The 16028-nt window shown below is 39.6% G+C and overlaps 1 protein-coding gene across 3 annotated transcripts in view; it reads right to left on the reverse strand.

Annotated features, from left to right (window-relative positions):
- ankrd11 (ankyrin repeat domain 11) overlaps positions 1–16028 on the reverse strand; it is a 112899-nt gene that overhangs the window by 15250 nt on the left and 81621 nt on the right. For all 3 annotated transcript variants that reach the window (XM_020938857.2, XM_055155024.1, XM_055155023.1), the window contains exons 3-4: positions 3114–3259; positions 952–1084 (exon numbers count right to left, since the gene is read on the reverse strand). In XM_020938857.2, the coding sequence (XP_020794516.2) occupies positions 952–1084; positions 3114–3200 (220 nt within the window). In that variant the 5' untranslated portion in view covers positions 3201–3259. The remainder of the gene's footprint in view (positions 1–951; positions 1085–3113; positions 3260–16028) is intronic.

Consider the following 16028-nt stretch of genomic DNA (forward strand, 5'->3'; position numbering starts at 1 on the left):
GCAACAAAAGGAAATGGCTTATAAGAGAATAGGAAAAATGTAAACATGCTGCAGTTAAAATTTAGGTTTAGTTAGTTAGTTTCCATGTAAACTACAATTCTGGCAAATAAAGTAAAGTGAGAAGCCTGAGCCACAGCAAATAGCTGTCTGGGTTATTAGCATACTAATGACCGTCTTCTCATTGTTGCTGACAAGAAAGTTCACATCTCCACTGGAGTGAGGGGGATGGGGCTGACCACATGGTTGAGTATCATGCAACCGTAAACATACTGTATCCAGCTAAAAGATTACTATTAAATGTACTATAGTAAAAAGGCCAACACTCAAGCACTCCAAGGGGAAACAAAACCAACAAATGCAATACTGCAATACTGCGTCTTACTGAAGAAAACAACTCGTACAGAAATATGTCACAGAACCACAATTTCTCACTCCATTACAACCTTTGTGCATCACCTGAAAATTAAAACTAAACTAATCCAAGACACAGGACCCTTGGCTGAATAGACTGTGCTTCACTTCAGAAAGACTTGGCCTTGCACACTTTTACAATAATGCTATTTAACAAAAATCAATAGAATAGCCAAGTTGCTGATGCCCAAGACTACTTTCAGTTCAGTGATGTAAACACCAGACCTTTACATTTCATAAGCAATAAAATATAAGTTCTTACCAAATCCAGGGGCACTTAGCCCCATTTCCTAGACATAATCCATTATAACAAGCCTACATATAAAGATCTCTTCTTTGGGTCTTTCTTTAGGTCACTAAATCCCCAAACAAATGATCAGCCTGAAACTATGCTAAAACCAGTTAGCTTCACAGAGCTCCGCCCCTTTTAGGAACAATACATCAGCTACTTCCTGTTAGGCTGAGAGAGTGCAGGGTAACAATTACCCCACATCCAAAAGTAGGGTTAATAGGGTTAGTAGAGTCGATATTTTGTCTTACCTGAATCTGAATCTTTCTGGTCTCCATTTGCTCCTGTTGTGAAAGGTAATTTCCTTTTAGGGGCTTTTTCTTTCATCTCTTTGACCACATCGCTGCGATCCAATTTGGGAGTCTTGTTTGACAACACTTTATCCTGCAAAAAGAGACAAATGCGTACTTTAAAAGGAATCCTTAAACTGTGTAATTAATAAAGAACCCTTTGCTGAAACGCAACCAGAGCCAGAAATGATTAGCTCATTATCATGTGACCACCTCCTGCGCTTGGGGCTGCGATTTTAAAAGTGCTTTTGTTATTATGGGCTTTGCGGAGGAAACTTTTCCACACAGTTCCTCCTGGATTCCTGACGCCGGTTTGACTCTGTGGTCTACAGCTGCTGGAAACAATCACCAGTCCATCGGCGAAACAACAGATGTGAATACTTCAGCGTTTGGGATCCCTCTGTTCAGGCTAACTGTTAGAAAGCCTTACTCAACAAATATTATGTAACTAGTCCTAGTAATATGGTGTGGGTAAATAAAAGTATTGGTCTTGAATTACTATTTTACAATACTTTTTAGGCTAAATAATTGCAGCTGATGTTTTCTGTACAATATAGTTAATCTATAAAGCAATCTTAGAATTATCATGCTTTTGGTGGAAAAGCTGTCTTTATGGTGATGTTTTCTGTAGCTAGAATTGATTTATTTTTTCAATTCAATCCTGTAATGTTTATTATGAAAATCTGTACATTATACAGTTCATCTAGATTCAAAGTTGTTGTATTGAGAGATCTATATTGTCATTGCATTGTACCTTCACTGTCCTTACTATACCACGAGAGACATAAATAAACACTTAACAGAAATGAGTTTTGGGGAACATAATATTTTATAACCTGCAGCATTTGCAGTGTAATAATTAGACACAATACTAAAAAAGTATGAATTCAACATTAAGAGCGTGTTCAAGTGTCTAAGCCCAGGTAGGTAATAATATCACTTCTATGGCTGCATGTGTCTTGTGACCTCTTCTTCTCATCTGTGTCCTGCCTCGGGGTAGCTGCTTTTCTATTATGTGTGTGGACTCGGTGAACTCCTCCCCCTGCCCTGCCCCAGTCATAAGACCATGATGTCATCCTACAGTACACTGCCACACTGCCAGCTACACTTCTCTCTTCCTGTTTGTAAAAAACAGCTTAGCCTCACTGAAACACACTGGTGATCATTGAAAAGGCATGCAGCACAAATGTGTAATCCAGCCACAACCGTAGTAAAGGTATTTTGGCTTGAAAATCACATTAAAATGGTCACGAGTCTATGTGGTCTATGCAGATTTGAGTTTATAGAAAGCAATAGCCCTCTCCTTGCATAAAGCCGTCAGTCCGGTGGTCTCCTAGCAATGCCTGCTCTTTTTCGGCTCCCTCCGTTTTCCACCCACTCCCGAGCTCCATTCCCTCCCGCCCTCTGCGTCTGATGCAATCCTGTGCAGAGTGCTGTAAATCCAGGCCTGTATAAAGCCTACCTCTGCTCCCTGTGCCTCATGGTGAAGCCGTCAGCACAGTTAGAAAACACGTGACATCATCAAGCTGCGCCGACAACACGCTCTACTGTAATCTACAAGACTGTACCTGTGGAGATTTAAAGGGCACTACCTAAACAAGCTACAAACTCTGATGGTATTTAATTCAGATAGAAGATTACATAGGTGTTACTGACACCGTTGTATACCAAATTCTTAGACGCAAGATTTGACAGATCACTTTCAATTCTCAATTTCAACTCTAAATCACTTGTGTATTTTTTTTTCTTTGAATGCCAGGGTTTTTATTTTTAGCATTTATTAAATGATTTGGATTGTAAGCCCTCACCTACAAAAAACACTCGTCATGTTTTCATTGCTATTTGTTTTTTTGTTTTTTTAATAACAACTGAAAAAAGTGGTTCATAATCTTGGTTTACACAGCATCACAAAAGCAGGATTTCCATGGTCTTTGATGTAGAATTGTAGTCCAGACAGTAAGTACTGGGGTAACTATAGTGTATTGCAACAAGCACCATGACATTTCATTTTCTTATAGTAAAGGACGGTGTGAAATGAAAATAGACCCTCTTTAGTTTGTATTTATTCATGAGAATGTTCAGGGGGTTGTGCAGTCTCAAAAGCAGCTTAGATTTGGTCTTACCTTCTTCCCACCCTGCTTCTCCACCATGTCGGTGCCGAGTGGGAAGTGGTCCAGTTGTGGGGTTTTAGAACCCCCACCTTTGGGCATCGTTCAGCTCTCCCCACGCCAAGCTTCATTCACGCTGCCATTGCATCATCATCAACCGTCTGTAAAGACAAAAGAGAAAGAAGGATGAGATGGAGGTCAGCACCTGGCCACAATGTTTCTTTGAAAACACATTACACTGAGCCAGACAATGAGGCCATTAGTGGTACATCAAACTCCCTATTCTGTAGCATTACACACTGGTACACAGACAGCAGCAGTACAGCAGAGAGGGGAGCTGGCTAAAGCTATCACACAGACCCCAGCTTGTACAGTCTGGCCAAACACTTAATAGTGCTTGTTAATCTTTCAGTGACAAAGCAGCAGGCCATATGTTTGGAATCAACTATGCTATCATTTACAGAGGTAGTGCGCTGCTATGTAGGCTGATGACAGGACACGCCATGCTGAATATTGCGCAATATTTGAGTGTTGTGGAGCGTGAGAGCAAGCGGGCAGCTGAAGAATGTCTGCAGGAATGTGAATGGCACGCCTCGACAGCACATGCTCTCTGCGCCTTTAATAGTGGGGCTTATCAAACTCTGATAATACAGGTCCCACATGAGAGCTCAGCATTTCTATAAACAATCTGGTATGTGCGGACACAGAACACTGGCGGATCTGGTTTTGACTCAACTAAACTTTCATTTACATTTTATACACAATTTCACATGGCTATGCTCATCCCAGACAGAAAGCAAAACTAGCGTAACAGCTTTAAAGAGATGAACCTCTAATATTGCTGGTGTATAAAGTTGTATAAAGAGTTTTTGTCTGACTTCAAATGCATTTTAATATTTTTTTCTTTAAAAAAGGTGCACTGTGCAGCTTATCTGCTTGTCTCCATGGAGATGTTATTGCTCTCCCTGGAATGTTGCATGGCATCATATTAAACATATCCAAATAGCATTTATTCATTATGGGTGTTTATATTAATCAAAAAATTCTATAATTTCTTCTGTGAACAGGGGTGACTTTAAACAGATCTGAATTGTAATGAAGCACAGTGCTGTGACCTGCTCCTCTCCCTTGTGATCGATAGGCTTAATTTATACTGTGGAACATTCTAGACAATGCAATAACACTTTCATGGAAGTGAGCAGGTGGCAGGCCCTCCACTAGAAATGTTAAGCAGCACACCTTTAAAAAAATAATCCACTTTACTTGGCTTAAAGCTAAAAACAAAAATTGTGCTGAGCCTCATAGCAGTTGCAACTCCCACAATCCATTGCATGTTTATGCGATGATGCTAAGTGTTGCTACCCAGTGATTTCTTATGTATAGACCTGCTATGCTTTACTAGCTCCGATGTTTTTGCTTTGTCCTCTGTATACAACGCTCCATCATGAAGTGAGGCCTTCTGCATCAGCAAGCCATGAATAAATCATACTGTGCTTCTCCAGTTATTCCATAATCTACTTTGCTCTCAGAGTGTACCGTCATTTTGAGACCAACTGAACAGATGTGTCTATGGCTACGACATTCATTTTTATTTTTCCTTCTTCTCGACTGCGATCTTTTCTGGCGCCACTTCCCTCTCCATACACCCCCTTTGCCTTCTGCAGTGATCCTATTCAAACAGAGCTATTTATATCCTCCAGTCAAGTCAGTCATATCAAGACAGCCCGGGCAACCAACCAGAGAGGAGCAAAGACGATACGCAATAATTTCTACTGGTCTATGAAGCCATGAGCAGCAAACACCTCCACCGCTGGCCTGTTTGCTACATACTTTAAAAGCACTAAAACTCCCACCTCTCTTCGCACCAAACAAAAAGTAGGAAGGTCCGACCACTCACAGAAATAAACAATTGTTGCAGCAAGAGATTCGCTAACGCCTCAAAGTGGGTCAGCTCTGCGTTCAGAACAATAACCTGAGCTATTTCAGGACTACTATGACAGGCGTAATGGCAACAAACCATTCACTGAGATGAGAAGTACAGGGAAATGATATTACAAAAGCTCACACCAGGAGGAAGCACACAACTAACCAGGGCTCATTTCCTTTGTAATGACATCCCAGTGATCAGATACCTCACCTCGGCTTAAAGACATCATCATCATCACAACATTAGACACCCTAGAGTCACACAGAGAGCACAGTACCAAAACACTGACCCCAACATGGAAACATCTTTACAAGATTCAAAGACCCCAATCCAGTTGTTTCATGTGGCAAAAGGCAAATTTGATATGTGTAACCCTCTGGCCAGTTGGGATGTGACAATAGCAATATCATGATATCGTATCCTCAAAGTTCTTACAATATCGTGGGCTGTCATAACATATTGTATTAAACATATCTTTGCTTAAATTACTGTTTTATTGTGGTGAAAGCAAAAATGCATAGACCACAATCTTTTGCTCCATTACAACACAGAAAACAGGAAAACATAACTGTTATAAAGGACTTTTCTATCTTAATTCTTAGGACTATTACAGTAATATCAGCCCCAAAGGCAGGCTTGCCAAGGCTTTTAAAAAGGAAAAAGTAGGATTTCTTCAATTCTGTTAGCATCTCCACAATATTGCAGCAAATATCGTATTGTGAAATGAGTATTGTAATATGTAATCTACTGTGAGATTTAAAGTTACGTCCTGAGAGGAGCTGTAAACATTATCAGTGGACGGCTCTTGTTAAAAGTGCTTGGGAAAAGGTGGAACTTGAGTACTTCAAGCTCATTGCTGTACATTTCAGCCAAAGTGAGGAGAAAAAAAAATCTCACTTTACTATATCCAGTTCATAGAAAAGCACAGACATCTTTCCTATCCACAAAGGCACATACTTCCCTCCCACCTTCACCTTTTCAAATGCAATATAATCTGTAATATTAAAATACTAAGTATCTCTCTCGATGTTGCCACCTTTCTTTTGGTTTGTTTTGCTGGTTCACTTTTAGCTTTTGTCCAAACCGCAATGCTGCCCTCATGCACAACAGTCAGAGTTGTTTGAGAACTAGGAAATATTGCAGAAATTCATCACTGAGGTAATTATGGGAACCAAGCAAAGGGTGATTTTATTTGCCAAGAGTCTTCTGCTACAATTTTACATTACTTCAGATTGAAAAAAGACAAACAAAACTGCAAACACTAAGCATCACTGTGGTGGACTAGAGAGAGAATAAAGCAGCTAAAAGCCTGCAAAGCCAATCATCATAAGAGAACAGTTTTGCCTTTCAGTAGAAAATAAGTTTAAAACACTCTGGTATCCATTCTGGAAGATCTCATACAGTAGATTTTCTTGTCAGGTGATAAAATATGCAAAAGGATTTGAGGCAAAGTTGATTCTATTCATAGCCAGTGTAGTGCTGTTTCCGTCTGCCTACAGTCGGGGCAAGAGGTGTAAAATGAATGAACCACCACAAACCGCTCTACACACCGTCTGTTCTCATGAGGATCAATACACTCAGGTCTCCGAGTCACCCACTTTCTGATCACTGAAAACACTGCAGCACAAGGCTAAACAATAAGCACAGGATCTATTATATAATACAGTTTAACTACAAGAACAATATGCACGAGGAAGGTGAAGCAGCCCAGCTCTGGTAAGTAAAAATAAAAAGCACAGTGGAATCCTTTTCCTCTGTACAAACACAGCCTCTTCCCTGTGTACTGTAGTTATTACCAGGAGTCATTCCTCGAATCCTCTGCGGTCAGATGGAGGCCAGCCCCTCAGCTCTGTGGCTAACACACTGTGCACTGTAGCATACACATCCAACTGCACTGGACTAACAAAACACCTTCATATCAAGTCAAACATTTTACAGAAGATGCACCTTTTGTAACACCAGAGCCTGTCCACTCTTGTTTGGACTTATGGAATAAAATTATGTTTCGCTTCCAACATCCTGGTTCATCATGGACCAAGTGTGAATAATAACAATATTTACCTGTGGCTTAAAGCTAAATTTTCTGGTTAGACCCACACTGTGGAACATTCTCTATGGATACAGATACGTTTCATGCAAAACTGTGGAATATTATAGCCAAAGGAAAACATTTCTAAAAGAAATAACATGATTTTTTGGGGTTTAGGCCTATCATGGTAATTACACTTAATTTGACTTATCATTCAATATATAAAAGCTGGAACAATATATTTTAGGGCTCAGTATTTATTGTGGGTACTTTTTCTTTGCAATAGCGGGGAGATTTTTGCCATTTTTATGTAATAATGTAAGATTTGAGTTGTACAGAGTAGAAGAAATAACTCCTATGACTAATTATCAGTTCACTCTGCCTTTTAGAGGTTACAGCTCATGTCTTTTAATGATACTGTATATTTAAATTATCCTGGTATGTGACAGTGGCATGAAGTAGTTTCATGGTAAAAAGCAAAACATTTTAAATCTACTTTCAATATGATGATGATTTATTGCAATATTTCATGCTTACTTTTTTTTTAATGCTGACAGACTATGGCTGCTCGATTATGGAAAAAAATTTCAAGATTATTTTGGTCAATATTGAAATCACGATTATTCCAACGACAATTTTTTAGTTACATGCACAATACATTTATTCAGCATTTCTCTCTCTCTCAAAAAAACAAAAACAAAACAAATCACTTTGTTATTGATTTAATTTACACAAAACCTTCAAACTGAAAATAAATATAGGCTACAGATATGTATCTTAGAGCAGTTTTGCAATGTACAAACTTAAAATGATAAAATATACTTTGAACATTTAATATGATAGAGAAAACACCAATGTATCCAAAATAAGCTATAAATAAGCTATCCAGCTGTTCTACAATCTCTATATTTAAAAAAATAAAATAAATCTACTTATTTATATATATAAAAAAATCCCAAAATAAACTTTGTTAAGCTTTAAATCGTTTCAACTCATTTGGAGATCGTTTGACACACAAATCGACATCGCAATCAAAATTTGATTACACAGCCTTATGACAGACCTAGTTAGGTTACATAGTAATAGCAGTCAATCTTTTATTTCCCATATAAATATCCAATTAGAAGTATTGACAATAATAGCCAGCAAAACATTTTCATAATGTCTAAAAATAAACAAATAACCCTAAAAAAATTATTACAATTCAAACATGGGGATGCCAAATGTACATGATCCTGTGCATAATACTAGCCAACAACACCCCACACACATAAAGCTGCAGGTGTGTGGATAAAGCAGTTGTGCCACTCCTTCCTCTCATTGTGGACACAAACACACCTCAGTATTTGAGGCCGACAGCTGAAAGCCTGGCAGCTGCACACAGGGATGAGCCTCTCTCTCACTCTCTCTCTCCATCTCTCTCCCAAGCCTCCCTCCCTCATCCCCACTCTCCCTCCCTCTCTCCCTCTCTCCTCCTCCCTTTTCTCGCCTCCCCTCTTTCTCTCTCAGCACAGCGCTCACAGCCATGGCTCAATCTGATATAAACCAACAGACTACTCCCAGAGACAGTCAGATGATATCCCGAGTTAGCAGACACGCCGCGGCATCAAAATAGTAACCGAAATGGTGAAATACACACTGGTCCAAAATCCCCCTGCCTCCCACTGAGAGCACATATGTAACAGAATAGCCTTTAAAGTTATACATTTGCGAACACACTATCCTCCAGCTCTGAGTGTCCTTGAAAATAACAATACAATACTCAGGGAAACATGAGTTGTACCTTGCTCCAAGTCTTAAAGATGTGAAGTGGACTGCACGGTTCGCTCGGCCGTTTATAGAAGCAGATTAAAAGCGTTCATGTAAATCTGTTTTTAAGGGTGCTGTTGGAAGGATAGCTACTGTATCTGCAGGCCCATTCCTCTCACCAGAACTGGGAAACATGCACTATACTGTTGTCTACAACAAACTTGATTGTAATAATAATTATAATATTTATAACAATTATTAGAATGGAATGGCTTCAAAGCCAATAATTTAAATTGCACTTTATGACAGGATTTAAGAGCTTCTGTCATGGACACACTTCAGCAGGTTAATATTACATTACAATTAATAAGAGTGTGCAATGTCTGCTGTCAATCAGCTGTCAAGTATTACAAAATCAAAAAAACAATGCTATAGTGACCCATCCACAGAATCTATACATTGTGATACTGAACTGCCCGATGTCAACACACAAACAAATGCACAAGTTTAAAATGGAGAACAGGGACAGTCAGAGGTATTAATGCTACCACACACAGCAGTTGTTTCTGCACATGTGTAATATGGGGCATTACAGTAAACCTTTAGAAGAATATAGTGAGCAGCTGCTTTGAGAGTCGGCACAAGTCTATTGACATGCCATACACAGAGTCTATAGGAGGAGCCGCCGCAGCCGTATCTCTCCTGTTTGGTGTGCAAATAAAGGCAGCCGCGCTCAGCTGCTGTCTCCTGGCAACCACAGCCCAGCTTGGTGCTCATCCCTGACCTGGGCCCATTCACTTCATTATGAACCTGTTTGAAAAAACAGAAAAGCAACACAAGCACACACACATTTATGCACACGAGCACACACACACGTGCAGATTGAGAGCTGAGAGCAGGTGAATTATGCTGCAGAACACTCTTCAGGAGCACGCCACAGCGGACAGGCACAGATGTAATTATCTGCACCTAGACACTGGTTTGTGACAGAGTTTGGAGCTGTGCTCAAAACCATCAGAACTGGGTTAAGGAGGGCTTCCCTTTCTCAGTTTAAAATTGTTAGAAGCAGTAGCTTCAAACAGCACAAAACAATGTGTATTTAGTGCTACTTTAGATCAAACAATGTCATTCGTACAGCCAACTCTTGACACTGTTTTGAGAGCGCCCCAGAGATGAAACACAAGGGCGAATGAAGATGACAAAATGTTGTGAGTTGTGAGTGAGGGGGAGTGTCTCAGGGAGTGTTCAGAGGCGAGGGACAGAGAGGTGTGGGGAGGAATCCAATCACTGCTACACTTTTCTATTCTGGGCACGTCCACGCTCTACACCTCTGCTCCTCCAATAAGAGGCAGAGCTGAGATGCTGCTGTCAGTCTGCTAAATCATGCTGTCTATGCCACAAAGCTGCAGCCGCAGAGACCATCTCTGTTTTTTGGCCATGTTCTGTCCCTTCATCAGCCTCTGACTCATCCTCTAGTACTTCTCTATTCTCCACATTGCCACAGCAACGTGTGAGCACACACATCGCACGCACCAGAGCCTGTTGCCTAGCAACGAAGGGATGAGACAGATGCGGACCAATCAGAGGGGCCGAAAGAAGAGGCATGAACGAGAGGGGAACCTATTGACAGAACAGTGCTTCTGCAAATCAGCCACAAGCAACAAGGCTTCACTATGAACTTCAGATTGCAACATACACCTGTGCTCACTGTATTTGTAACACAACCTGAATAAATGTACAAGAGTCATACTCAGACAGTCCCCTCACACACATGTAACCTGTGTACAGGCACCAAGTATCGTATTCAGACAAATAACATCTGCACAAAGAAACAAACAGTGGCAAAAGTGGCACTTAAGCAACATTATCAGCTCCACTTCTCCAAATAGCCCTGGCCTTATTCTCACTGCCCACTCAAACAAGCCCGGTCATAATCAACAACAGAGTTAGCTACGCCAACGTTAGCATCAAATATTCCTACTAAGCTTCTCGGCGGAACTGTTTTACTAAATGTGCACACTGCAGATGATGACAGTTCATTCACATGTAAATGTATAAACAAGCTGTGAGAGGGAGGAGCACTCTAGCTCTGTTAAAGATCTGTTTTGCCGCTAAATAACAGACATTCTACTTTTGTTTTGCATTAGGCCTCTAAATGGACTGGGCTGGACAAATGCAGTTATTTCGGTCCACTACCATCCACTCTCAAGCATTTTTCCATTGGCTTGCTCTTAATGCGTATGCGGAATGTGGTCTGGCTCACTTAACAATGGGGCCTCGCGATCAAGCAATTATTGTAAAGTGAGGAACGCAGAGAGGATGCTGTGTGATCTAAATCATTATAGTCGGAGAGAAGACAAATGATCGAATGTGTCCCTGCCTCTAAGTCCCCACAGCGGACATGAATGAACAGTGTGTGTGTGTGCGAAATGGTGTAAAATGTGCAGCGCTGTGACTGGAGCTAGATTAATTAAGGATTACGTGAGGAGGTAAAAATACAAGTCTGTCGGAGCAGGGAAAAAGCCTGGATAATGAACAGAGGGAGGCAGGGTGGATGTGACCTTTCAACAGATGAGCATCATAATGTCTTCCACACCAGAGTACACACCACCGCTGCCACAGGACTGACACTGCTGCTGGTCCAAATACACAAAGCACGGAGACGAAACAATAGGAAAAAGTAATGAAAATAAGAAATATGGGCCAATGACAAGTCTTTTTTCTTGTAAAATAAACCACATAAAAACATCAAGCAGGAATTTGGACCAGACAGTTTTGCAGCTGCTACAATGACCATAGAATTGTAGGAATTCACTGTACATTTGCTTTCATTTGAAAACCCTGTTGATGAAAAACTGAACAAAAAGTCTACTCTGCAGTAAGGTTGTCAAAAGCATCAATAATCAGATACTAATTCATACTAAAACTAGTATCAGAACGAGACACTGATTTGGGCTGGTATCGATACTAAAAAGTCACATTCACAGGAAAGAAATAAGACCTAAGATCTACCTGGATGACCGAGTGATTACACAGATATAAGACCACATAGCAATATAAAACAAAGTACTATGATTTAATCTATTAATCAAATTAGAAATAAGAGAACACAGACAAGTATACAGAGCCCACCTGGACAACTGAGTGATAATTTCATCTATTAATTACCTTCTATTGTCTAAAGTGTTTTTTAATGATCATGTTAGTATCAGAATCTGTAATGGGTATCCAGTCTATTCCTTAATATCGAAATAGAGTTTGAATAGAAATGTTTTTATTGTGACAACACTGCCCTGTGTACATCCTATATGCCATTTGACAGTATAACTATAATGGTCCATGATTAAATAGGCTTCAATCTATAAATGCAACTGCAATAACACTAATGTCCAGGGCTGTGTACATCCAAGTACCTCACAATGCAATACAATTTCCATTTGGATCCACCACATATTCTGACACTTGGAGCTTGATATATGTCCCGATACATGGATATAGTTAAAAGTTTTCTAAATGTATGTTAATATAATATGATGTGTGTTGGAATTTTATAGTCACCATTCCGTTAAGATTGGGATACAATTGCCCTATGAATAGGCCACCTTTTAAGCCTAGCCAATTCAGTCTTAATGTAACAGGTTAGTAAGTGTGTATCTCTACAGTGTATAATGATTTTATGTTATTTAAAAGTATCCCGACATCCATCTCTGTATCAATAGACTGTAGTGACTAGAGGGTAAGCTATATCCATTTACAGATGGATGATTATATAATTAGGGGAATGCTGACCATGACTGATACTTATTTTCATGCATAACTTTGAAAATTACACATATATACATTGTTCTTTGTATTTGGGTAAGGGGTTTTATTTGAGTCATGCCATCATGTGCAATTTTTTATACAATACAACTAAATATTTAAGAAATTATGGCCTAATAAAGAACTGGGGAGTGTTATTCAGTTGACGCTCTGTTGTCTATGATAATAAGTATTTTTTAAATGTGTTTGTTGAAATCTATAATCAGTGGAGTCTATGGGAAGCGTTATTCACTGGACCTATTACTCAGTTGAGATTTTGTAACATTTTAGGATGTAGGATCTGTAACATTTTAGGATGTAGGATGTGCTTATTATAGAGGTGAGAATCATTACATTACCATGACTTATTTCTGTCATTCAGCTCATTCCAAACCCATTACCTTTCTACAAAAATATGTGCATTATCCAGTTTAATGTCTGAAAAGTTCTGAAGCTGAGTACCCAGTAAAACAGGATGATTCTTCCAAAGAAGCGGGTTAAACCTGAGCAGTCTCTTTTCAGATATCAGTCCAGAAAGACAGTGTAGTGTTGAGTTTGTGACTTTAGAATGCACCATTGCAGTGTTATGAGGGATTATCCAAAGCGTTACCCAATTGACAAAAAATGTTTGGACGAGCATGAAAGTATTCAATATACAAGTAATGGGGACAAAAGTTTAAAAACATTTAAATCAGTCTTTTCTAACATTTAGGATATTATAAGACAACATTTTCCACTCAGATATGGATTATGAGGCTTATATTTTAAGTGAGACTTTGAAATTTGAAAAGTTGACAAGCATATAAATTGATTGATTCTGCAATAATCAATGCTACCATGAGGTCCAAAAAGGGGCTGATGGGCCAGTGCAAAAACTATCATTGTTTCCCGGAAACAATTGTATAGTTCATAAATATAGTGAGCGGACATGAAATGTACCCCTAATTATAGAATCACCCATATACAGTCTATGACACACATGCACCAATACAAATACAAAACTGCTATGTTTTAATATTCAATAAAAAAGCAATATAAAGCAGACTTTAAGCAGATAAACATTATAGCACAGTACAGTTGCAACCTTTACAGCAAGAAGCAATGCCAACAATAAAATGACTCAAGGTACTCAAAATGTATATTTAAGTTATAGTAAAAACATCTAAAAAACTATAATCAAACAAACTTGCAATGTACTCTTTCAAATAATGTCAAACCTCTGAATAAGTGGTTATGATTTCAGTCCTTTCAAGTTTTGTACAATACTTGAACCTCCACCATGACATTTACAGACACGTTTAGAACATTTCTGATGGACTGCCATAATGTTATCTTCATATGAGAATTGTGATAATCCTAAAATAGAACTATACCTGTCATGATAATTACAATATTATCATTATGATTTATCGTTCAATATATGAAAGATGGAACAATATTTTGGTCAGTATTTATCATGAGTACATTTTCTTTGTACTACTGAGAAATTTTCGGCTATATGATAAAGATTTAAGATGTAAAAGGTTGAATACATTATATGACTCATTATAGATGCAAACTAAGTACTAAAGTATTTCATCCTGCTGTTTTATTGCAGCTCATTTTTTTTAACAATATTGTAGATTTAGAACATTTTTATTATATGACCGTTTATCATCTATTAATTTCAGCAATATATCGCACTTCAAAATTTGTTATCGTGACAGTCCTATCACCCACTTCTACACTGTACCAAAAACAATTACACTCAGAAAAGCCCACAGGTACATTGCACTGAATGAGCCATAAGACCTGTGAATCTCCTGGCTCTGCATCGGGGCATGGTGCCACATATAAACAAAGCTATGATCATCGTGGAACTGTGCAAACAACAGCCTCATAACTAATGTGTTCTCACGCAGGGTGGGACAGGCAGCTGACTGGGCATAAACAAAAACAAGAGGGGAGAGGAGAGAGAGAGACAGTGGAAAACAGGCCCGTGGTACAGTTCCAGAGGCTTCAGGAAGGCACTGGCAGCCGCAGCTCACGACTCCAGGCTCACGTGGGTGCTGCGTAGCTGGGGACCAAACAGAATGTTAAAGAGCTGCTGGTGCAGAGGGGAGAAGGGAGGCAGGATCCCAGATGAATTATAAATCAGTGGGCCGGGCCGGATGGAGGCAGAGAGGGAGAGAGGGATAGAGGAATGGAAGGATGAAAGGCCCGCTGCTGCAGACGAGGGCTGGGGCGGTGCCTACTTAACGAGGGGCAGAGAACCGGCCCAGGCACGAGTCAGGACTGTACTTTCCTCCAGTATGATGTAACAGGTAGGACCATAGACATTAGAGCCCGACCGATATGAATTTTGCTGTGGCCGATATGAAACCGATATAATGGGAGTTGGCGCTGCCGATAGCCGATATAATCGCCGATATATTTAGTGATGTAAAAATTCACTGTAAATGTTGAATTGTTTAAAAAACTTAGGTTTGGCTCTGGTGGATTTTAAATTGGGTTTATTTAGGCAACATTTATTGTTATTCTGCCTCTTTACATCATATTTACAGACAGTAGGTTGGTTTAATGGCATTTTTGCATCACATTCTAGACACTAGTGATGGGTATTCCAGTTCTTTTTGGAGAACCGGCTCTTTTGGCTCGGCTCACTAAAAGCTGCTGGTTCTTTTGGCTCCCAAGCGGCTCTTCAGATTGTTTTGTTGCAAGCAGGACTGAACCAGGTCTAAACCAGGACTGAAAAAGGACTAAACCAGGACTTATTTATTTTATGCTAAACTACAGCCAAATATGCTCCTTTTTTTATCCTATGTACACGCAAATTTCTCAAAGTTTCGTTTTCAGTCGCTGCCGCTGTCAAACCACGAGTCTGCACACGGCGTGAAGAGAAAAAAAGTGAGAGAAAGAGAAAACACGACTCCCAGTAAGGATCAGGCCCCCGTCGTTCGCTTCAAAGAGTTGGCTCTAAGAGTCATTTCGTTCGCGACCGACCCATAACTAGTAAATAAACAATCGCTATTAGCCTTTAGCCGTAAATACGTGCGCGCCGTGGTAATTAATTATATGCACAAATGTCATAATTCACACGTCTATTCACAGCTCATTTACATATCAATGCAGGTCCAGTAACAAATATATGGCCAATATAGTCACTTAACAATATGCCAATAGAAAACAGCCTGTTTATGTGCGGGAGCTACAGCGGCTAACCCATACAAATGACCAAAACTAGCTTCAAAGTCGACATATTTCCAACACTCACCGCTCATACAGGCTCCTCCTCACATCACAAATCTGCCCTAATAAATGTCCTTTAAATCCAGACTCAAACCGATTGTCCGTAAAAAGAATATAATCTCAGTGTTGCGCACCGCTGCGGGTGTAAACAAACACACGTGAGTGACGCGACTCTGTGGTGTGTTTAGGGACAGTA

This window comes from Boleophthalmus pectinirostris, unplaced genomic scaffold, assembly GCF_026225935.1.
Source record: "Boleophthalmus pectinirostris isolate CB_2022bp ecotype Guang Dong unplaced genomic scaffold, ASM2622593v1 HiC_scaffold_19, whole genome shotgun sequence".
In the NCBI taxonomy this organism is placed as follows: domain Eukaryota; kingdom Metazoa; phylum Chordata; class Actinopteri; order Gobiiformes; family Gobiidae; genus Boleophthalmus; species Boleophthalmus pectinirostris.